Raw genomic sequence first — 18,083 nt, 5'->3', positions numbered from 1 at the left:
TATGTTTTCTCCTTTTTAAAAATTATAGTATTATTATTATAGTATTATTAAATATCAGACAAAATCATACACATAAGGAATCTTATTTCAATCCCTATTCCTCCTGCTTCCCTCACCTCTCCCTCCTCTTATTCTTCTTTCTCTACTGATTTGTTTGCTTATTTATTTATTTATTTATTGGTAGTTGTAGATGGACAACATGCCTTTATTTTGTTATTATTTTTTCACACAGTGCTGTGAATCAAACCCAGTGCCTCACACATGCTAGGCAAGCACTCTACCACCGAGCCACAACCCCAGTCCCTCATTTATTTTTTGACTGGTACTTTCTACATATACATGAAGAAATTCCTTTTGGTATGTTTTTCTATGCATGTAACATAATTTTGTTAAACTTGTTCTATATTTCCTTCCCTTTCCAATCATTCCTACCCCCCTCTCATCATTCTCCTTCTGCTCCACTGATCTTCTCTATATTTTTATGATATCTGATCACTGCCCCCCACCTTTTCTTTATTTCACTCTAGCTTCCAATGAAAGAAAAGTTTTGACCTTTAATTTTCTGAGTCTGGCTTATTTGACTCAGCCTGATCTTCATTTCCATTCATTTATTGGCAAATGCCATGATTTCATTCTTGCTTATGACTGAATAAAACTGCATTGTGTATATGAACCACATTTTCTTTAGCCATTATTGATGTGCATCGGGGCTGATTCCTTAATTTGGCTAATGTGAATTGTGCTTTTATAAACATCGAAGTGGCTGTTATCACTATAGTATGCTGAGTTTTAGATCTTTAGGATAAATACCCAGGCGAGAGATAGCTGGGGTCATATGGTGTTTCCATTCCTAGTTTTGAGGAATCTTCATACTGCTTTCCAGAGTGGATGTGCTAATTTACAGCCCTACCAACAATGTATCAGTATACCTTTTCCCCCATATCCTCACCAGCATATTATATGTTCTTGATTATTGCCATTCTGACTAGAATGAGTGAAATCTTAGTTTTGATTTTCATTTCTCTGAAAATCTGATTGCTAGATATATTAAACATTTTTTTCATATATTTGTTTAGTTGTTGTGCCCATTTATTCAAATCCCCTCCTCAACACTCTCCCCCATCCTGCATTGAGATTTTTTAGTTGTTTATCTATTAATTCCATCAGAGGAGCAGCTGGGAGATTTTCTCCCATTCTTCAGTCTCTCTCTACACTCTCTTAATTGTTTCCTTTGCTGTGCAGAAGCTTTTTAATTTGATGGTATCCCACTTATTGATTCCCCATTTTATGTCTTGAGCTTTAGGGGTCTTGTTGAGGAAGTCAGTTCCTGTACCTATGGGATGGAGTGTTGACTCTGTTTTATTCTAGCAGTTGAACAGTTTCTGGTCTAATTCCTAAGTCTTTGGTCCATTTTGATTTAACTTTTGTGGAGAGTGAGATATAGGTGTCCAGTTTCATTCTTCTACATATGGATATCCAGTTTTCCCAGCAACATTTGTTTAAAAGGCTGTCTTTTCTCCCAACATATTTTTGGCACCTTTGTCAAGTATCAGATGGCTGTAAATATGTGGCATTGTCTATGGGGAGGTGGCCATAGACAGGGGGTCCTTTTTCATGCCCAGGAGGATATAAGCCACCAGAGAAGATAATACCTCAGAAAAAATTAGTGCAGAAATAAGACAGAGTTGGAAAGAGTTTTGAAGTAGGGCACCAGATAGGTCCAGCCCACCCAGAAGCTGGAGCTAAATAATTAGAAAATGGCTTCCGTGGTTTATTTAAGTGGGTACATCAAAGACAGGGATAAGGTTTCAGGGTGGAATCTTGATTTGGGATATCTTGGGGTCAGCAGGTTGACTGGCATCTGGGTGGGTTATGCCCATCTCTGGGAGGCTGTGTGGCTGCAGCAGGTCACCCCATCACCAGTGCTTGTGTTGGACCAGGCACAGCTGAACAGAGCTCACAGGTGTCTGGGTGTTCTAGGCCAGAGGAAATTTCTACTGGAAGTCCCCAGACACCAGATTCTCCTGTTCACTGGCTATGATGCCAATTTTTAGTTCACATTTGGCCTATGGATGGCTCTCAACAATTGTCTCTGTGTCTTCTATTCTATTGGTTTCCATATCTCTTTTGATGCCAGTACCATGGTGTTTTTGTTAGTACAGTTCTGCAGCATGATTTCAGATCAGGTATTGTGATGCCTCCTGCATTGTTGTTTTTTAGAATTGCTTTGGCCATTCTGGGTCTCTTATTCCCCAAAAGTGGAACTACTTGTTCTTAGACTGAAATGTCAAGAACTGTGAGCTAAAATAACCTTTTGCTGTTTATAAGTTAATTGCCTCTGATATTTCATTGCCTCTGATATTTCATTGCCTCTGATATTTCATTACAGGAATGCAAAGCTAGCTAATAGCTGTGCCAGTGGTCTGTTCCTTTTTATGCTGAGAAGTATTTCACTGTGTGGATATACCACTATTTGCTTATTCATTCACCTGTTGATGAACATTTTGAGTTGTTTTCAGTTTCTGGCTATTTGAAACTGACCTCATGTAAATATTTCTGTTCAAGGTTTTGTGTAGACATATGCTCTCATTTCTCTTTGGTAGATACCTAGAACTTGAATTGCTGAGTCATACAATAAATACATGTTAACTTTTTAAGAAATTGCCAGGCTTTTCCAAAGGTGCTCTATCATTTCACATTCCTGATAGGGTATGAAAGTTCTAATTTCTTCATATCCTCACCAACCCTTCAATCAAAAATTGAAGATCGAACACTTCAATTTTGATGACTATTTTCATTGGATATATAATTTTAATTTGGAAGCTATTTCCTTTCCATATTTCCATTTTCTCCTGGATTCCATTGTTTCTGCTGAGGGTTCACTTGTCAGTGTCTGTCACTCCTTTGAAGGCATTCTACCATTTCTTTGGCTTCCTTTTAATATTTTTCTCTTTGCTTTTGTTTTAAAATAGTTTTACCTTGTGTCTAGTCAAGTTTACTTTTGAGTTATCCTTCTCAGATTTTGTAGTACTTCTTGAATTGGTAGCTCGATATTATACATCAGTTTTAGTAAATTCATAACCATTATATCTTCAAATATTGCGTCCATCACGTTCTCTTTTCAGTTTTTCCAGGATTTCAGTTCTGTTAGAGTTTATCATTGAATCCCCATGTCTTTTTGTTTTTTAATCTTGATTTTTTTGTCTTTTGATACTTTATTCTAGATATTTTCTGTGGATTATTGGATTTTTTTTTTTGTTTTAGAATTTCTGTTCTTTGTTTTTTAATTTTCTGAAATTGTTTTGAACATACTAAGTTAATTTATTTTAGAATCTGTTCAATTTTGGAGCAAGATGGGAGTGGTGGTCATACAGTATTACAAGAGTATTAGATGCTAGTGAATTGTTCACTTTAAAATGGTTAATTTTATGTGGTGTGAATTTTATCTCCGTTTAAATCTGATAATTCGGTTACCTGGTTCTAATTGGATCATTTTTTTTTGTGTTTGTTTCTATTTGTGTTTTCTTGTTCTCTGACATGCCTGATTATTATTATTGCATGCTGAGCTTTTTTCATATTTTATTGATGCATTATAATTGTACATAGTGGTGAGATTCATATTTGTACAAGCTTATGATATAATAATTTAACCAATATCATTCCCCAGTATTCCCCTTCCCCTGTGTGTCCTATCCATCTTTCTTTTCCCTTTTCCTCTAGCTTCCATATATGAGAGAAAACATATGACCCTTGACTGATTAAAATTTCACTGTTTATATATGCCACATTTTCTTTATCCATTCATCTATTGATGGACAACTAGACTGGTTCCATAGTTTGGCTATTGTGAATTGTACTGTTACAAACAGGTATGCATGTATTACTATAGTTTGAAGGTTCTAATTCTTCAGGATAAATACCAAGGATTGGTATATCTGGGTCATAAGGTAGTTCTGTTTGTAGTCTTTTGAGGAAACTTCATATTGGTTTCCATAGTGGTTATATTAATTTGCAATTCCACCGATAATGAAAATATATATATATATATATTTGTGTGGTACTGGGAATTGAACTCGGGGGCACTTGACCACTGAGCCACATCCCCAGACTGTTTTGTTTTATATAGAGACAGGTTCTTGCTGAGTTGCATGGGGCTTCACTAAATTGCTGAGGCTAGCTTTGAATTCACAATCTTTCTACCTCAGCCTGCCGAGCTGCTGGGATTACAGGCGTGCACCACCATACCTGGCTGGCTATTTGTATTCTTTTGAGAAATGTCTGCTAAGTTTATTTGCTTATTTATCAGTTGGGTTGTTTGAGTTCTTTTTGTATTTATTTATTTATTTATTTATTTATTTATTTATTTATTTATTTTTTGGTACTAGGGATGGAACCCATGCTTAATGACTGAACTACATCTCTAGCTTTTTTTTTTTTTTAAAAAAAATAATGAGACAAGGCCTTTACTAAGTTGCTTAGGGCCTTGCTAAGTTGCTGAGGCTGGCATTGAACTTGCAATCCTCAATCTTCCAAGTCACTGGGATTATAGCCATGTACCTACATATCTGGCTTTGAATTCTTTATATATTTTGGATATTTTTAAGTCCTCTGTGAGAAGAGTAACAAAGATTTTCTCCTGTTCTGTAGGTTCTCTTTGCACTCTTGTTTTCTTTGCTGCACATAAGCTTTTTAATTTGATGCCATCATATTTATTATTTCAATAGAAACTAAATATGACTTTGGGTAAAGTATTAAGACAGCAATGTCTTAGTGGTACATATCATAATCATGTTTTTAAAAAATTTCTTACAGATCAGATGCCAACATTACAAGAAAAAACGAATGGAACAACAAGAGATTATTGCTTCTCTGCAAAAGGATATCTGTAGATTAACAAAGGAGGAAGAAGAACGCATCATCACTCAAAACACGCAAGTGCACTACTGCTGAGCCCCAGCCCGAGCCCCAGCCCCAGCCCCCAAAAAACATTTTTTAAAAAATTGAGTTTTTTATGGGAGATAGGAGTGGCTATATTTCTCAGAGGAGACTCTCTCCCTCTCTTCTGCTTTTTTCCTTCTCCATTCTTTAATTTTTAAGTTTTATTTATTTATATGTGGTGCATATGAATAAACAAAATAAATATTTTATTTGTATTTATTTATTTATATGCTCTAGTGCCCTAGAGCTCTTTGAGGAATGAAATTAGATAATTTTAAATATTTGTGTTATTTTTAACAAATAACAATTAATTTCCCGTTAATTTATAAAGCTGTTTTAATTTTTATTAACTGATAAATAAATACATACAAATTGTACATACTAGTGGAATAATATGATGTTTTGTTGCATGTATTCGTTATATCATATTTAAATTAGGTCAAACTTTTCTGTTTTCTTGAACATTTATCATTTCTTCAGGGTAAAAATTCTGAAAATCCTTTTTTCTAGCTTTTTGAAATATGCAGTTCATTATTACCTATCATCACTTTACTGTAGCACCTCAGAACTTGTTCCAATCTAACTGTAACTTAGTACCCATTGATCAATCTTTCTCTATCCCTTGCTTCTCCCCCAAATATCCCAGAACCACTTTTTTTTTTTTTTTTATGAGCATAATACCTTTGTTGTTTTTAAGTGGTGCAGAGGATTGAACACAGTGCTCACATGTGCTAGGCATGTACTCTACCATTGAGCTACCTCAGCCCCCCATGTTTTCAACTTTGATGAAATCAACTTTTTTTAGATTCTACATATGAGTAAAATCTGGTTCCATTTATGTGTTTTTGTAATTAATAGGATTTCATCATTTTTAATGCCTGAATAATATTCCATTGCATATGTATGTGTGTATATATATATATATCTATATCACATTCATTCATCAATTTATGAGCATTCAAGTTATTGCTATTTCTTGGCTATTGTAAATAACGCTGCTTTTGAACATGGGAGTGCAGCAGTATTTTTGACATTACTGGTTTTTTTTCCTCTGGATATACATACCCAGTAGAATTGCTGAATCACATAGCAATTGTATTTAAAATTTTTGAGGAAGCTCTTTACTGTTTTCCACAATGGCTGTACTAATTTATATTCCAATTAACAGCATACATAGCTCCCTTTTCTCCACAATCTTGCCAGTACTCATTATCTTTAATCTTTTTGATTATAGCCATTCTTATTGGGATGAGGTGATTTCTCATGGTTTTGATTTCCATCCCTGATTATTAGTGATGTTGAACATTTTTTCATATACCTATTGGTCATTTATGTTGTCTTTGGAGAATTGTTTCTTGAGGCCTCTTGCCAATTTTTAAATTGGTTTATTTGGTTTTTGGTATTGTGTATGTGGAGTTCGTTTTGTATCCTGAATATCAACCCCCAGATGTATGGCTTGCAATTATTTCTTTTATCGGTTGTCTCTTCACTCTTTTGATCCTTTCCTTAGCTATGCAGAGGTTTTTAGTTTGATGTAATCATATTTGTCTTTTTTATTTTTGTTTCTTGGGCCTTTAGGGTTTTCTTCAAAACATCTTGCTCATTTCAATATCCTGAATCATTTTCTGTTTTCTTCTAGTAGTTTCCTAGATTTAACCCTATGTGAAAGTTTTTAATCTATTTTGAGTTAGTTTTGTAACTGAGAGAGAGGTCTAGTTTTTTTTTTTTATTCTTCTGCATGCAAATGTCCAATTCTTCCAGCTCCTTAAAACTCCTGGTTAACCTAAAACTCCTGGTTAACCTATCAGACATTTATCAAAAGAACTGATTACTTTTAGTAAGATACTACTGTATAGATGTTGAGATTGCTTGTAGTTATCATGTTTTCTTTGACTTAAGACTTTTCAGTGAAAAGAGCTAGGAACTGTGTTTCTGGGGGAAAAGAAATCTTTTTTTTTTTTTTTTTTCCCAACTGAAGTTAATGTTACAGTATTTTTAATTAAACTCTTTTTTATTTTGTAACTCTTTTTAAAGTTTTTGTTCTTTTTGTGTGCTGTGGATGAATCCAGGATCAATATAACTAATTTATCCTTTAATGTGTTAAAATATTCTAAAGTAATCCCAGAATTACTAACAATAAACCTATTGAATTAAATTTCAATTTCTTTAGTGTTATATATTCTATCATAGATGCAGTCAAAATGTGGTTTTCTGAAATATCTTGAAATACCACTTTTCTGTGTGTTTGTGTCACCAAATTAGTAAACATTTGGGTTTAACTTGTTTTTTAATTCTTAGAAATTGACTTTTTTTATTTACTTAAAACAGTTACATAATTCCAAAGTCAAAACTATAATTATTCTTGTTTTCATTTCTTCCTTTTTATACCACCTTAGACTTACTCCCCGCCTTGTAGGAATTGGTTTTAAATGCTTAGTATTTTTAGCAATATAAGTTGTATTGGTATTATATTTGCATTCTCCTTTGAATGAAAGGTAGCTCTTTGTGTTTTTTACTAATCAATATGAACTGATTGCATTTAAACTAGTCTTATGTATTTATGTAATAGGATTGAGAATCAACTATATTTGGTGTCTCTATTGTGCATAAAAATGAAGTTATATATGAGTTTGTAGATTTGAGAATACATCTATGATCTACATAATTTTCATCCTTTTGAAGAAAAAGGAAGGATAAACACCTTGATTCATAATAAAATGTAGTTAGCGGTAGGTGTGAATAAATGGAAAGAAGAAAGCAAGGAGAGAAAAGTAAAGAAGATTAAAAAGAAGGAGAGGCAGAGGGAGTTACATTGGGAGGAAAGGATAGAGCAATGAAGGGGAAACAAAAGCAACGACAAAATGAACCCCCAGAACAGCCAATGTGGGTGAGAGAGACACTGAGGGAACTTGTGATTGCCACATAAAGTTGGGTTGATCCAGGTATGGATTTGTCTAATGGGCCAGAGATTTTTTTCTGCTCTCATTTATTTTTTGTGGTGCTAGGGATTAGACTTGGGGCCTTTTGCATGCTGGGTAAATGTTCTACCCCAGAACTCTACACTCCTAGCCTTGTTTGACTTTTAATGAAGCAAATCTTCAGTTTGAGACATTGAAATTAAAAATTGAGTTAACCTTATTAAAAATACAGCTATTGTCAAAAGGTATAAAGGCACTAGTCTAATATAGAGCAAACACAGATGAATGAAGCCATGATTTCTGCATTCAGTGAGCCAATGGTCTAGTTGAGTAGATAGGTATGTAAGTAAATATAAGGCAGACAGTGGTAGGTACTGTATGTGTGGGGCAAATGGGATGCTGAGTGTGACAGAGAGGAGTGAAAGGTAGAGGCCCCAGAGAGGCTTCATGAAGATGGCCGGCTTGCAGCTAGACAATTAGGAACTGTAGAATTTTAATAGAGGTAAGAGAAAGGATTTTTCAGTTAGAGGAATACACAAGAAGGAAAGTGAATTTACTTGGAAATGGCAAGTAATGTAAGAGGTCTCAAGCATGGTGAACATGATATGTGTTGATTATTGTGTAGTATTGTCGTGTTAATGGATGAACTATTAGCATTCCAATCCCTCTCCAGCTTTTTGATGTGAAAACCAGTAAGCCCCCTGGCTTACAATATCATCTCCCAGTAAAGGACCCAGAGTTCTTTTTCAATACATGCATTTTTTTTTTTTTTAAGAAAGAGTGAGAGAGAGTGTGAGAGAATTTTTTAATATTTATTTTTTAAGTTCTCGGCGGACACAACATCTTTGTATGTGGTGCTGAGGATCGAACCTGGGCCGCACGCATGCCAGGCGAGCGCGCTACCACTTGAGCCACATCCCCAGCCCCGACATGCATAAATTTATATATAATTTCTTTCTCTATTTTCTAGACCAAATAGAGTAATATTATACATTTGGTTGTACAATATTTTTCCCTCATCAGTCCTTATTAGGACATGATGCAAATTTACATCATTACTCCCAGTGCCACATTATTTCTTATAGTGTGGATGTGCTACTATTTGACCTTTTTCCTGTTGAAGGCCTAGTAGATTTTTTTTTTCACTCTTATAAATGATATAGTGGATAACTTTGTTCATGCTGAGTTGCATCCTTGGGCAAATATTTTGTGGGCAAGATTGCTAGAGGTAGACTTGTTAGAACAAGGAGAATATACATTTAATAGGTTAAAGTATACTATTTATGGCTATTTAAACATCTATTAAAATTAATATAAAATATGACAGTATAATATTTGATTCTGACAGGAGTCATTTAAACTTTTAAAATCCTGCCAGATAATCTATACTTTCTTTTATCACTATAATTTGAAATTATGTTGAATAGTAGATATCATACTGCATTTTGAAAATCATTCAATATAGATTTTATTTTCTAGGTTGCTTTGCCTAATTGACTACTATGAATCTAAAATAAGAAAAATCTATACACGAAGGTATGAATAATCCTGTTACAACTTTTGAAGTTACTATCCATTAATGAATCATACCAAAAGTTTCTATAGCCTTTTGAAACTTTAAATATCCTACAGAAATCTACCTAATGTCACTAAGAAGTTTTCTAAATATTGTATTTTACTACCTATGTTAAAATATATTAATATACATATATTCAATAACCATCAAAGTATTAGTTAACAGCAGAAATGGCATTTCCTCTTATTTTGTCACAGTATTATAATTTGTTCTATTGACGTCACCTAGCTCACTCAAAAGTTACCAATATATCCACAAAATGCATAGAAGTAAATGAGCCGCCTACCAAAATGTAACCTAATTAGGATCAGATTTATGAGATAAAGGTAAAAATGTCAGTGAAAACCATATAGATTAAAGCACACATGTCACTTCTGAATAAAGAAGTAAGAGTAAATAGTCTTTGGTTAACCTAAAATAGCTGAAGAATATCTAAGACCATGTAATCTAAAATGCTTTAATGAACAGTAGCTATTCTGTTCATTGTTTATAAATGGAGCAGTTCTTTCAACAAATAGACATTGAGCATCCACTTGGTGTCATGTTCTATTTTAGGTACTTAGGATCCCAGGATAACAAATCAGATACATTTTTTGCTTCCATGAAGCATATACTTGACTATTCTTGCCCTAAGAATGACTTTTCAGAAATAGCTGGGGGCAGGGGAAGAAAGGGAAAAGAAAGAAGAAAGGAGCAATCAAAGAAGAGAAGGATAAAAGCAACTAAGGCTAAAAGTGAATCACTCTAGTCAGAAAGCATCATATCAAGTGCTCAGGGATTTCTGACTTTGTCATTTCAGTGGTAGACACAGTGTTGTATAGATTTTACAGAGATTGGACAGTTTTTTATAATGGTCCTTCTAGAGTTTACAGTCTAATAAGGAAGATAAAATGTAAACACTAATGAAAATAACATGAGACTTAAGCACTAATACATAATGTCATAGTGAATAATTTCTAAAGGTTGTATAGACAGTAAGTACTATAGGAATTTAGAATAGGAGCAGAATCAATTTTGATTGGAGTGACCAGAGAAGCCTTCCTAAAGCAGATGTGGTTTACATTTATACCCTTTTTAGTCATAGAATCCAAACAGTCTAAAATGCCTTTACCTTTTTTCTTTGTGCTTTTCCAAATCTTACCTACCCTTTAACTCCAGCACAACCCACACAATTATGATACTGGCAGATTTGAAATTTTCAAGGCAGGCTGGGAGGCTGGAGACTCTGGAATGAATTGGTATTTCATTCTTGAGGCCAAATGCAGACTGGAAGTAGACAGTTAAAGTGAAATCTTGTACTAAACAATGAAGTGGTATTTTACAGAAAAATACACTGATTCAGTTTTTTAATTTAAAGTGTAATGAAAATTAGTTTTTCACTTCAACTAGCAATATTTCAAGTGCTCATTGGCCGTAATGTTAGCTAGAGATTACTTTATAGGAGAGTACAGTATTAGCTCATCATGATTGTTAGTGATTTGTTAGCACTTTGTGGATCATAGAATGCTTTAGTACATTTTATTTTCGTTTTAATGTCTTTTGTATTCACATTAATCTTGAGGTAGATATGACAGTTTCCTTTTTTACAGATAAGACTAAATTCTGAGAGATTGATCTATTCAGATGAAACTATTGGTTAATAATAGTGCCAAGGTTTGAATCAAGACTAAAGAACATAGATGTTCTATGTTGTTGTTTTTTAAGGTAGATTATTTGAGCTTCAGGTACTAGAAAGATAAAAAGAGTATGTGGAGAATGCATTTTAAAGAAGAACATTTCTTTAATGTTCTGCATTGTTTTATTTGTTTATTCATTCAATAAGTGTCTTTTCAGCTCTTCTTTTGTCCCATAATCTTCTAGGCAGTGAGATCCAGTGGTAAACAATAAAAAGTTCTGGTTCTCATATACTCTAAGTAAAGGGATAATTAATAGATATGTACTATTATGTTCATAAGTAATGTGTTCTAATGTCATTCGTTATGTGAACAAATAGGAAATTTGGAATAAGTCATGGTTAGATTATTAAGCTCTTATTAGATTGGTTTAATTTCTATTAGCAAAATGTTTTTAAGATTTTTTTCATAAAAAATATACATGTATCTTTTCACAGGCACTATAAAGAAGATGAAAGTCAGTCAAGTGAAGAAAATGATTATCAAAATATGGGTGCATCACCGACTTATAAATGTCTTCTAGTGGTATGGGGACTATAACTAATAAATACTTAAAAATTTTTTTCTTGTGGTGCTGGGGATTGAACCCATGGCCTTGTAATGTGAGGCAAGCACTCTACCAACTGAGCTAGATCTCCAGCCCCAAATATTTTCTTATAAAGTAAAATAATCACCTGGAAAGTTAATTATTTTTGTATGAAATGTGTTTCAGTCATTACAGAATCAACTCCAGGATGCAAAATCTAAGATTGATGCACTTACAAGTGAAAAGCTGAACCTCCAAAAAGATTTGGAAAGCAGGTGAGAGAAACTCAAGTAATGTTTCTTTTTTTAAATTTTTTTAATGCAATGTTTCTTTGTCCTTTAACAAGTAAATACATACTGGAACTTGTTAGGTTAAACCATTCTAACCCCTTTACCCTACAACCAATCCTGAGTGCTTATTTTAGGCAGCTTTTTTTTTTTTTTTTGCTGCTGTGATTAAAGAACCCAACTAGCAATTGTAGAGGAGGAAAGTTTGTTTAAGGGGCTCACAGTTTCAGAGGTCTTAGTCCATAGAAAGCTGGCTCCATTCCTCAGAGATCGAGGTGATGCAGAGCATCATGGTGGGAGAATGTGATGGAGGGAAGCTCACATCATGTCAGGAAGCAGAGAGGTCTCCACTTGTCAGACAAAAATACATGTAACCCCAAACCCCAATTCCCACCTCCTCCAGCAACACCCTACCACTTCAGTTACTACTCAGGTAATCCCTATCAGGGGATTATATTCACTGATTGACCTGCAACCCAATCAGTTCTTCTCTGAACCTTCTTGCATTGTCTCACATGTGAGCTTTGCAGGGACACCTCATCTAAACCATAACAGTGCTTCACACTCATATTCATGGTTATTTGTGTCCCATGGTAAATGATAGAAGGCCTACCCATAGACAGGCAAGGGAAATGAGAAAATAGAAGTCTGTGTTGAAGAAGTTAAAACTGGGTAAGAACTTTTGAGTAGGTATTTTTCCTTTAAAATTAGCTTTATTGGTGTATAATTGACATAAATACATTGCACATAATTTAAAAGTTTTGACATATGTATACTCTGTGAAACAATCATAATTGAGATCATCACCCTAAAAGTTTTCTTTTGTAATCCCTTCTTCCCAGTTTATTTTGCCATTATACAATAGTTTATATTTCCTAGACATTCTGTAAATGGAGCCATATAATATTCTTCTTTTTATCTTCCAGTGAGCATGATTTTTCACATTTTTAAATTGTTTAAATTATTAACTGACAAATTATAGTTGTATTTATCTTTGGGGTACAAAGTAATGTGATTTTATGAATACGAGGTAGAAGCTAACCTATCCATCACCTCAAATACTTACACTGTGTGTGTGTGTATGTGTATGTGTGTGTATATATATACACAAAACATTTTAACTTAGTGATTTTGAAATGTTCAAAGTTTTATACCAGTGGGTTTCTCATTCCCAAATTACTTGAGAATATCTTGTGATTTCTTATTGTGGAAAGAGAAGAAAAGTAAATAGTTCTTGTAACACAACAGAAAGCTATATGCAGTATAATTACAAAGAGAAACCACCATCTGTTGACAGTAATACAGAGTGAACATTGTTGACACTTTCTTTTTATTCAGCAAATATTTGTTGAATACTTTCAATAAGTTAGGCAATTCTCCAAGCTCTGGGATTAAACAATGACCAAACAAATCCCTTGATCTCATAAAGCTTACACTTGATTTATTGCAGTGCTGGGGATGAAACCCAGGCCTTGTGCATGCTAGGCAAAGTATCTTATCTCTGAGCTTCATTGCCAAACTTTAAAGCTTAAACTTTAATGGAGAAAAACTATTAATGGTTTACATGTAAGTCATTTATATAAAGTCTGAAAAACTGCTAGGTAATATGTATATTTATGGTTACATAAATATATAGTAAAGATTTTAAGAATAATGCTTTGGAATAAGGAACAGTAAATTTAGGATAGTGGTGTGGGAAGAAGAATGACATTAATGAGGGACGAATGGAATTCTTAAATACATTTTTAAAGATTTGGAATAAATATACTAATATTCAAATTTGGTAAAGCTGGTGAATATACTAGGATTTGTTGTAATCTCTAACATCTGTATATTTGAAATATTTCACTATAAAAACAATAAATTAAACAAGTAAATGGTTTTGAATAAGGAATTATATAGAAGAAATCCACATGTCCACTAAATACCTTATTAGCGGTCAGAATATTTAAAGAATTTTCATGAACTTGTGACAAGTAACAGGATATCCTCTATTGTTAAGTACTTTTATTGTTTTATTCATTTAATTGAATGCATTCAATGTGGTTTATTTTCAACAGGCCCACACAAGAGGAATTAAAACTTCAAAAACAGCAAGTGAAGAAACTGGAAAAAGCCCTTAAGAAAAGCATCAAGTAATTATATTTCACCAAAATTATAGCTTTTATTAGGGTTTTGTATTTTGTTCCTATTTATCTATGTTATCTCATTGTTACTTCATGTGGCCTTGGGTTGGAATTACCAGGCATATGGGGGAAATGATACTTAAAAATGCATATTTCCACATGGAGGCACATACCTAGAATCCTAGTAGCTTGGGATTTGTTTAAAGTTAACAATTTAAACAACTTTCGAGGCTGAGGCATGAGGATTGCAAGTTCGAGGCCAGTCTCAGCAATTTAAAGAGACTGTAAGCAACGTAGTACCTGTCTCAAAAAAAAGGACTAAGGATGTGGCTCAGTGGTAAAGTATCCCTGGGTTCAATCCCTGGTAACCCCTCCCCACTACCCCCACCAAAAAAAGCTTTTCTGGTTCCACAGTTCAAAAGCAATTTCTCCTATATTGGATTTAGCTGTATATCCATCTTAGGTGATAAAAAGAAAAAAGGTAAGTTGCCTAATGTAATAAAGTACAAAGATTTTAAATAGAATATTGTCTTCAGAAATGGAAGAATTGCTAGAGAATCAATGAAAGTAGAGATGACAAGTTCCCGATTTTTGTTATTACTAGTCATGATCTGAAAAATTTAAAGGGAGTCTTATCACTTTAAAAGTACCAAAAGGCATGCAGTAAGCCATTCTTACCCACTCTAGCTTTGAAAAGCAAGAGCTCAGAGGTATTTTAATATCTTATTTTAAAGAGTAATGGTATTTTCTGAAGCTTATCCATCAGTACCCTTTGAGTCAAGGGATTGAGAAAGTAGTTTGGGACACATTTTGTTGGAGGAGAAGAAATCTATATATATGAAATATTTTGAAAACTGAGTTAATATATTCATCAAATGTATTAAGTTAGTTGTGTTAGCAAGTGTTGATTTAATTTTTACTGACAACTATTTTTCCTTCTGTGGCAACAAGCATCACCGTAAAAGGAAAGCACGTGCATCCAGGAATTACATATTGAGTTAAAATTAAGATAGTAGTGAAGGAAAACTAAAAGAAGTGGAAGGTTTGGAAAGAATGCCTTCATTATTTAATGCATATTCATTTCCTTCCTACCATTGCTTGACATTTCAGGTGCCTATAGTATTTCCTATTATTTGCTTGGCATTCTAGTCTGGGGTAAACCAAATGGAAGAATATCCCTGCCCTCGTGGAGATGACATAAAGGGAGATGATTAATGAAATAAATATGACAATTTCAATATAAATACTACATGTAAGATAGTGGGAGCGTAGCTATTGTGTGAGTTTGGACAGGTGGTGGTGGTGGTGACATGGTCAGTGGTGGAAGTGCTGAGAAGTTTTGGAATTAGAGAATATTGAAAGTAGAACTGACAACTTAGTGATGGATGGGATATAAGGCGTTGAGCAGGAAAAGAGAAGAAGCAAAAGTCTTCTAAGTTTTAGGCCTGAATAACTAGTTAGTTGTTAGTGCCATTAAGTGAGGTGAGGAAATTAGGAGACAGACAACTGGGAAAGGGGAAGCTGTAGGAGATAAAGTCAGAATGAGGAAACCTATTGACTCCAAAGCAAGCATATTAGTGAAGATAAACATACATGTTTTTATGTGTACATAAAGATCAGTCCTCATTATTCAGATTTCATGTGTGAATTTGCCTGCCAAAATTATAACCTCAGATCAGTCCTCACGGCATTTCAGTCGCACATGGGCATGCTCAATGGCAAGAAATTTTGAATCAACATATATTCTCAACTATTGATCAAGTTGATGCTCTCTGCTCTTGTTTCAACCCCCATACTGAAAAGAAGGGTCTTTTGCTTTTTAGTACCACCACCACCCCCATATTTATGCTTTTTGTTGGTGATTTCTCTAAGGTACCTCACCAAGCATAGCACTCCCGTACCCAGGAAGGCTGTGGTATGCCTTATGAAAAAAATACACATGTTAAGTTTTGTTCAAGGCAGGAGTTAAGGAGTACTATTGGCAAGTTCATTAGTGAATCAGCAGTGTACTTCAAAGTGTCTTTAAGTAGAAACTCACATAAAACATGGTTATATATTGATCTGTTGACCTACTATGTCCCTAGTTTTCAGTTCTGCAGATACTTCAATGAAATTGACACAAGTACATTAAAACAGGTTGGAAACCATAATCTGGATATTATATGTTGACATGATAATTTAAATTATATTCTTATATTATGTCATAATTATATATAGTATATTTTATGTATGTTTCACATCTGGGACAGTGAGACAAAATGGAACAGTGAGGAAAATGTGACTAGAGACCTGCCAGAAGCATGACAGTGTATTTCCCCTAGGAGCAGTGGTTCAGTACTCTAATTCAGTATTCACAGTGACTTTATAGACCATAACTGCCCCAAATAATGAGAATCAACTATATATATATTTTTGTTGTTCACTTGGGTTCTGGTCTTTAGATTGACTTACCATTTTTTGTCTTTTAAAATTATGATTCAGTTGTAAGGATAGGAAAGATGGTAGAATGAGATGGACATCATTACCCTAGGTTCATGTATGATTGCACAAATGTTGTGTCTCTACATCATGTACAACCAGAGAATTGAAATGTTGAGCTCCATTTGTGTATGATGAATTGAAATGCATTTTGCTGTCATGTACAACTAAGTAGAACAAATTAAAAATAAATAAATAAAAATTATTTTAAGAATTAGGATTCAGAACTAATTCCTGCTATATTTTTTTGGTTGAATTTTGAAGAAATGTTTAGGGATTTTTATAATATTTTAGTTTGGAACTTTTTATCTAGATGTCGATACAGAGAATTGGGAGTGTTAGATAACTTGCCCACATTACACAGATGGTAGGCAAAAAAAGAGAAATCATATCCTTAATCATTCTTTCCCCAGGTCTCACTCTTGAATCACCACACTAATAATTAGAACCAAGCTAAATAAAGAAAATCTTTTGATTTTGTTTTTGTAGTACTAGGGATTGAACCCAGGGTCCCATGCGTGTTAGGCAAGTGCCCTACCATGTTAGGCAAATACCCAGCTCATGAAAAGATTTTTATTTTCTGTTGTGCCAAAGGTAGAATTATTTCAAAGTACTATTCATGTTTGGGAAATAATAGTCTGCTGTCAACCTAGTGAATTCCTTCCACAGATGTACAAAAGACAGTTTTATTACTGGGTAAGCTTTCAGCCAGACAGGGATGTGCATTATAGGTAGTGTGCTAAACAGGTTTACAGACAGAAAGAAATCCTCTTATATAGCCAGACAGGTAGAATTCATTACATACATGCTGTCTTTAACCAAGGGAAAAATAAAATTTCTGGTGTTCTTATGACAATCAAGAGGTTAACAGCTTGGCACCAGGGCCCTAGACTAAATTCTGATAGTGTTAGAAGATGTGACCATCTTCCTTGATAGTCACATTTTGACCATGGTTCCAGGGTTCCTTTAAAAAAAAAAATCCTGGAGATTCAGAACTGGGAAAAGGTTTATTTAGCTCTGGAAAAGATTTAAATACATCTTAAAGAGACAGAGAAAACATAATTACAAGTTTTCCAAAGGAAGTGCTATGAGAAAAAGGAATAGAGGAGTCTTTTCCCTTTCATGAGCACAGAATATTTCAGTTGTGTGTTTTTTTTTCTTTTGTATTTTTAAAGAGTTGTAGTTACTCTTAACACCTCCATTTGATATTGAAGGTTAGTTTAACAATTTAACATGGGAGAACATGATTTCTTCTTACAGGAGAGTTAATATTACGGACAGTTTGTTTTAAAATTATGTTCCTTAAGAAGGGATGAAATAGGTCTACCAGGGCAAGACAACCAGATGTACTACACTAATTTCCTTTATTTTTCAATACCTAGTTTCTTTAGCTAGGGGGAAACGGTCAGAATACAGCCAGTCTAGTGTTGACAGACATCAGAGTGGTCGCTGGTGAGGCACACTGAAATTAACAATTAAACGTAGTGCCCATCCTGTGATAGAAGCAAGAGGCCAAAAAAAAGGCTGGCTCCCCAATGTTCTTTTTGTTTTCCTTATGAAA

At 34.0% G+C, this 18,083-nt stretch overlaps 1 protein-coding gene across 1 annotated transcript in view; it reads left to right on the top strand.

The window, feature by feature from the left end:
• Nucleotides 1–18,083, top strand: part of CEP70 (centrosomal protein 70) — a 48,725-nt gene that overhangs the window by 12,265 nt on the left and 18,377 nt on the right. Inside the window, 6 exon segments of the mRNA XM_081302285.1 lie at nt 4,813–4,935; nt 9,287–9,319; nt 9,322–9,392; nt 11,543–11,630; nt 11,818–11,906; nt 13,979–14,053. Coding sequence (XP_081158411.1) covers nt 4,813–4,935; nt 9,287–9,319; nt 9,322–9,392; nt 11,543–11,630; nt 11,818–11,906; nt 13,979–14,053 — 479 coding nt within the window.

This window comes from Spermophilus citellus (assembly GCF_964194105.1).
Source record: "Spermophilus citellus genome assembly, chromosome: 7".
Lineage (NCBI taxonomy): Eukaryota > Metazoa > Chordata > Mammalia > Rodentia > Sciuridae > Spermophilus > Spermophilus citellus.
The sequence above is the reverse complement of the archived record's forward strand: the minus strand, read 5'-3'. Positions and strand labels throughout refer to the sequence as shown.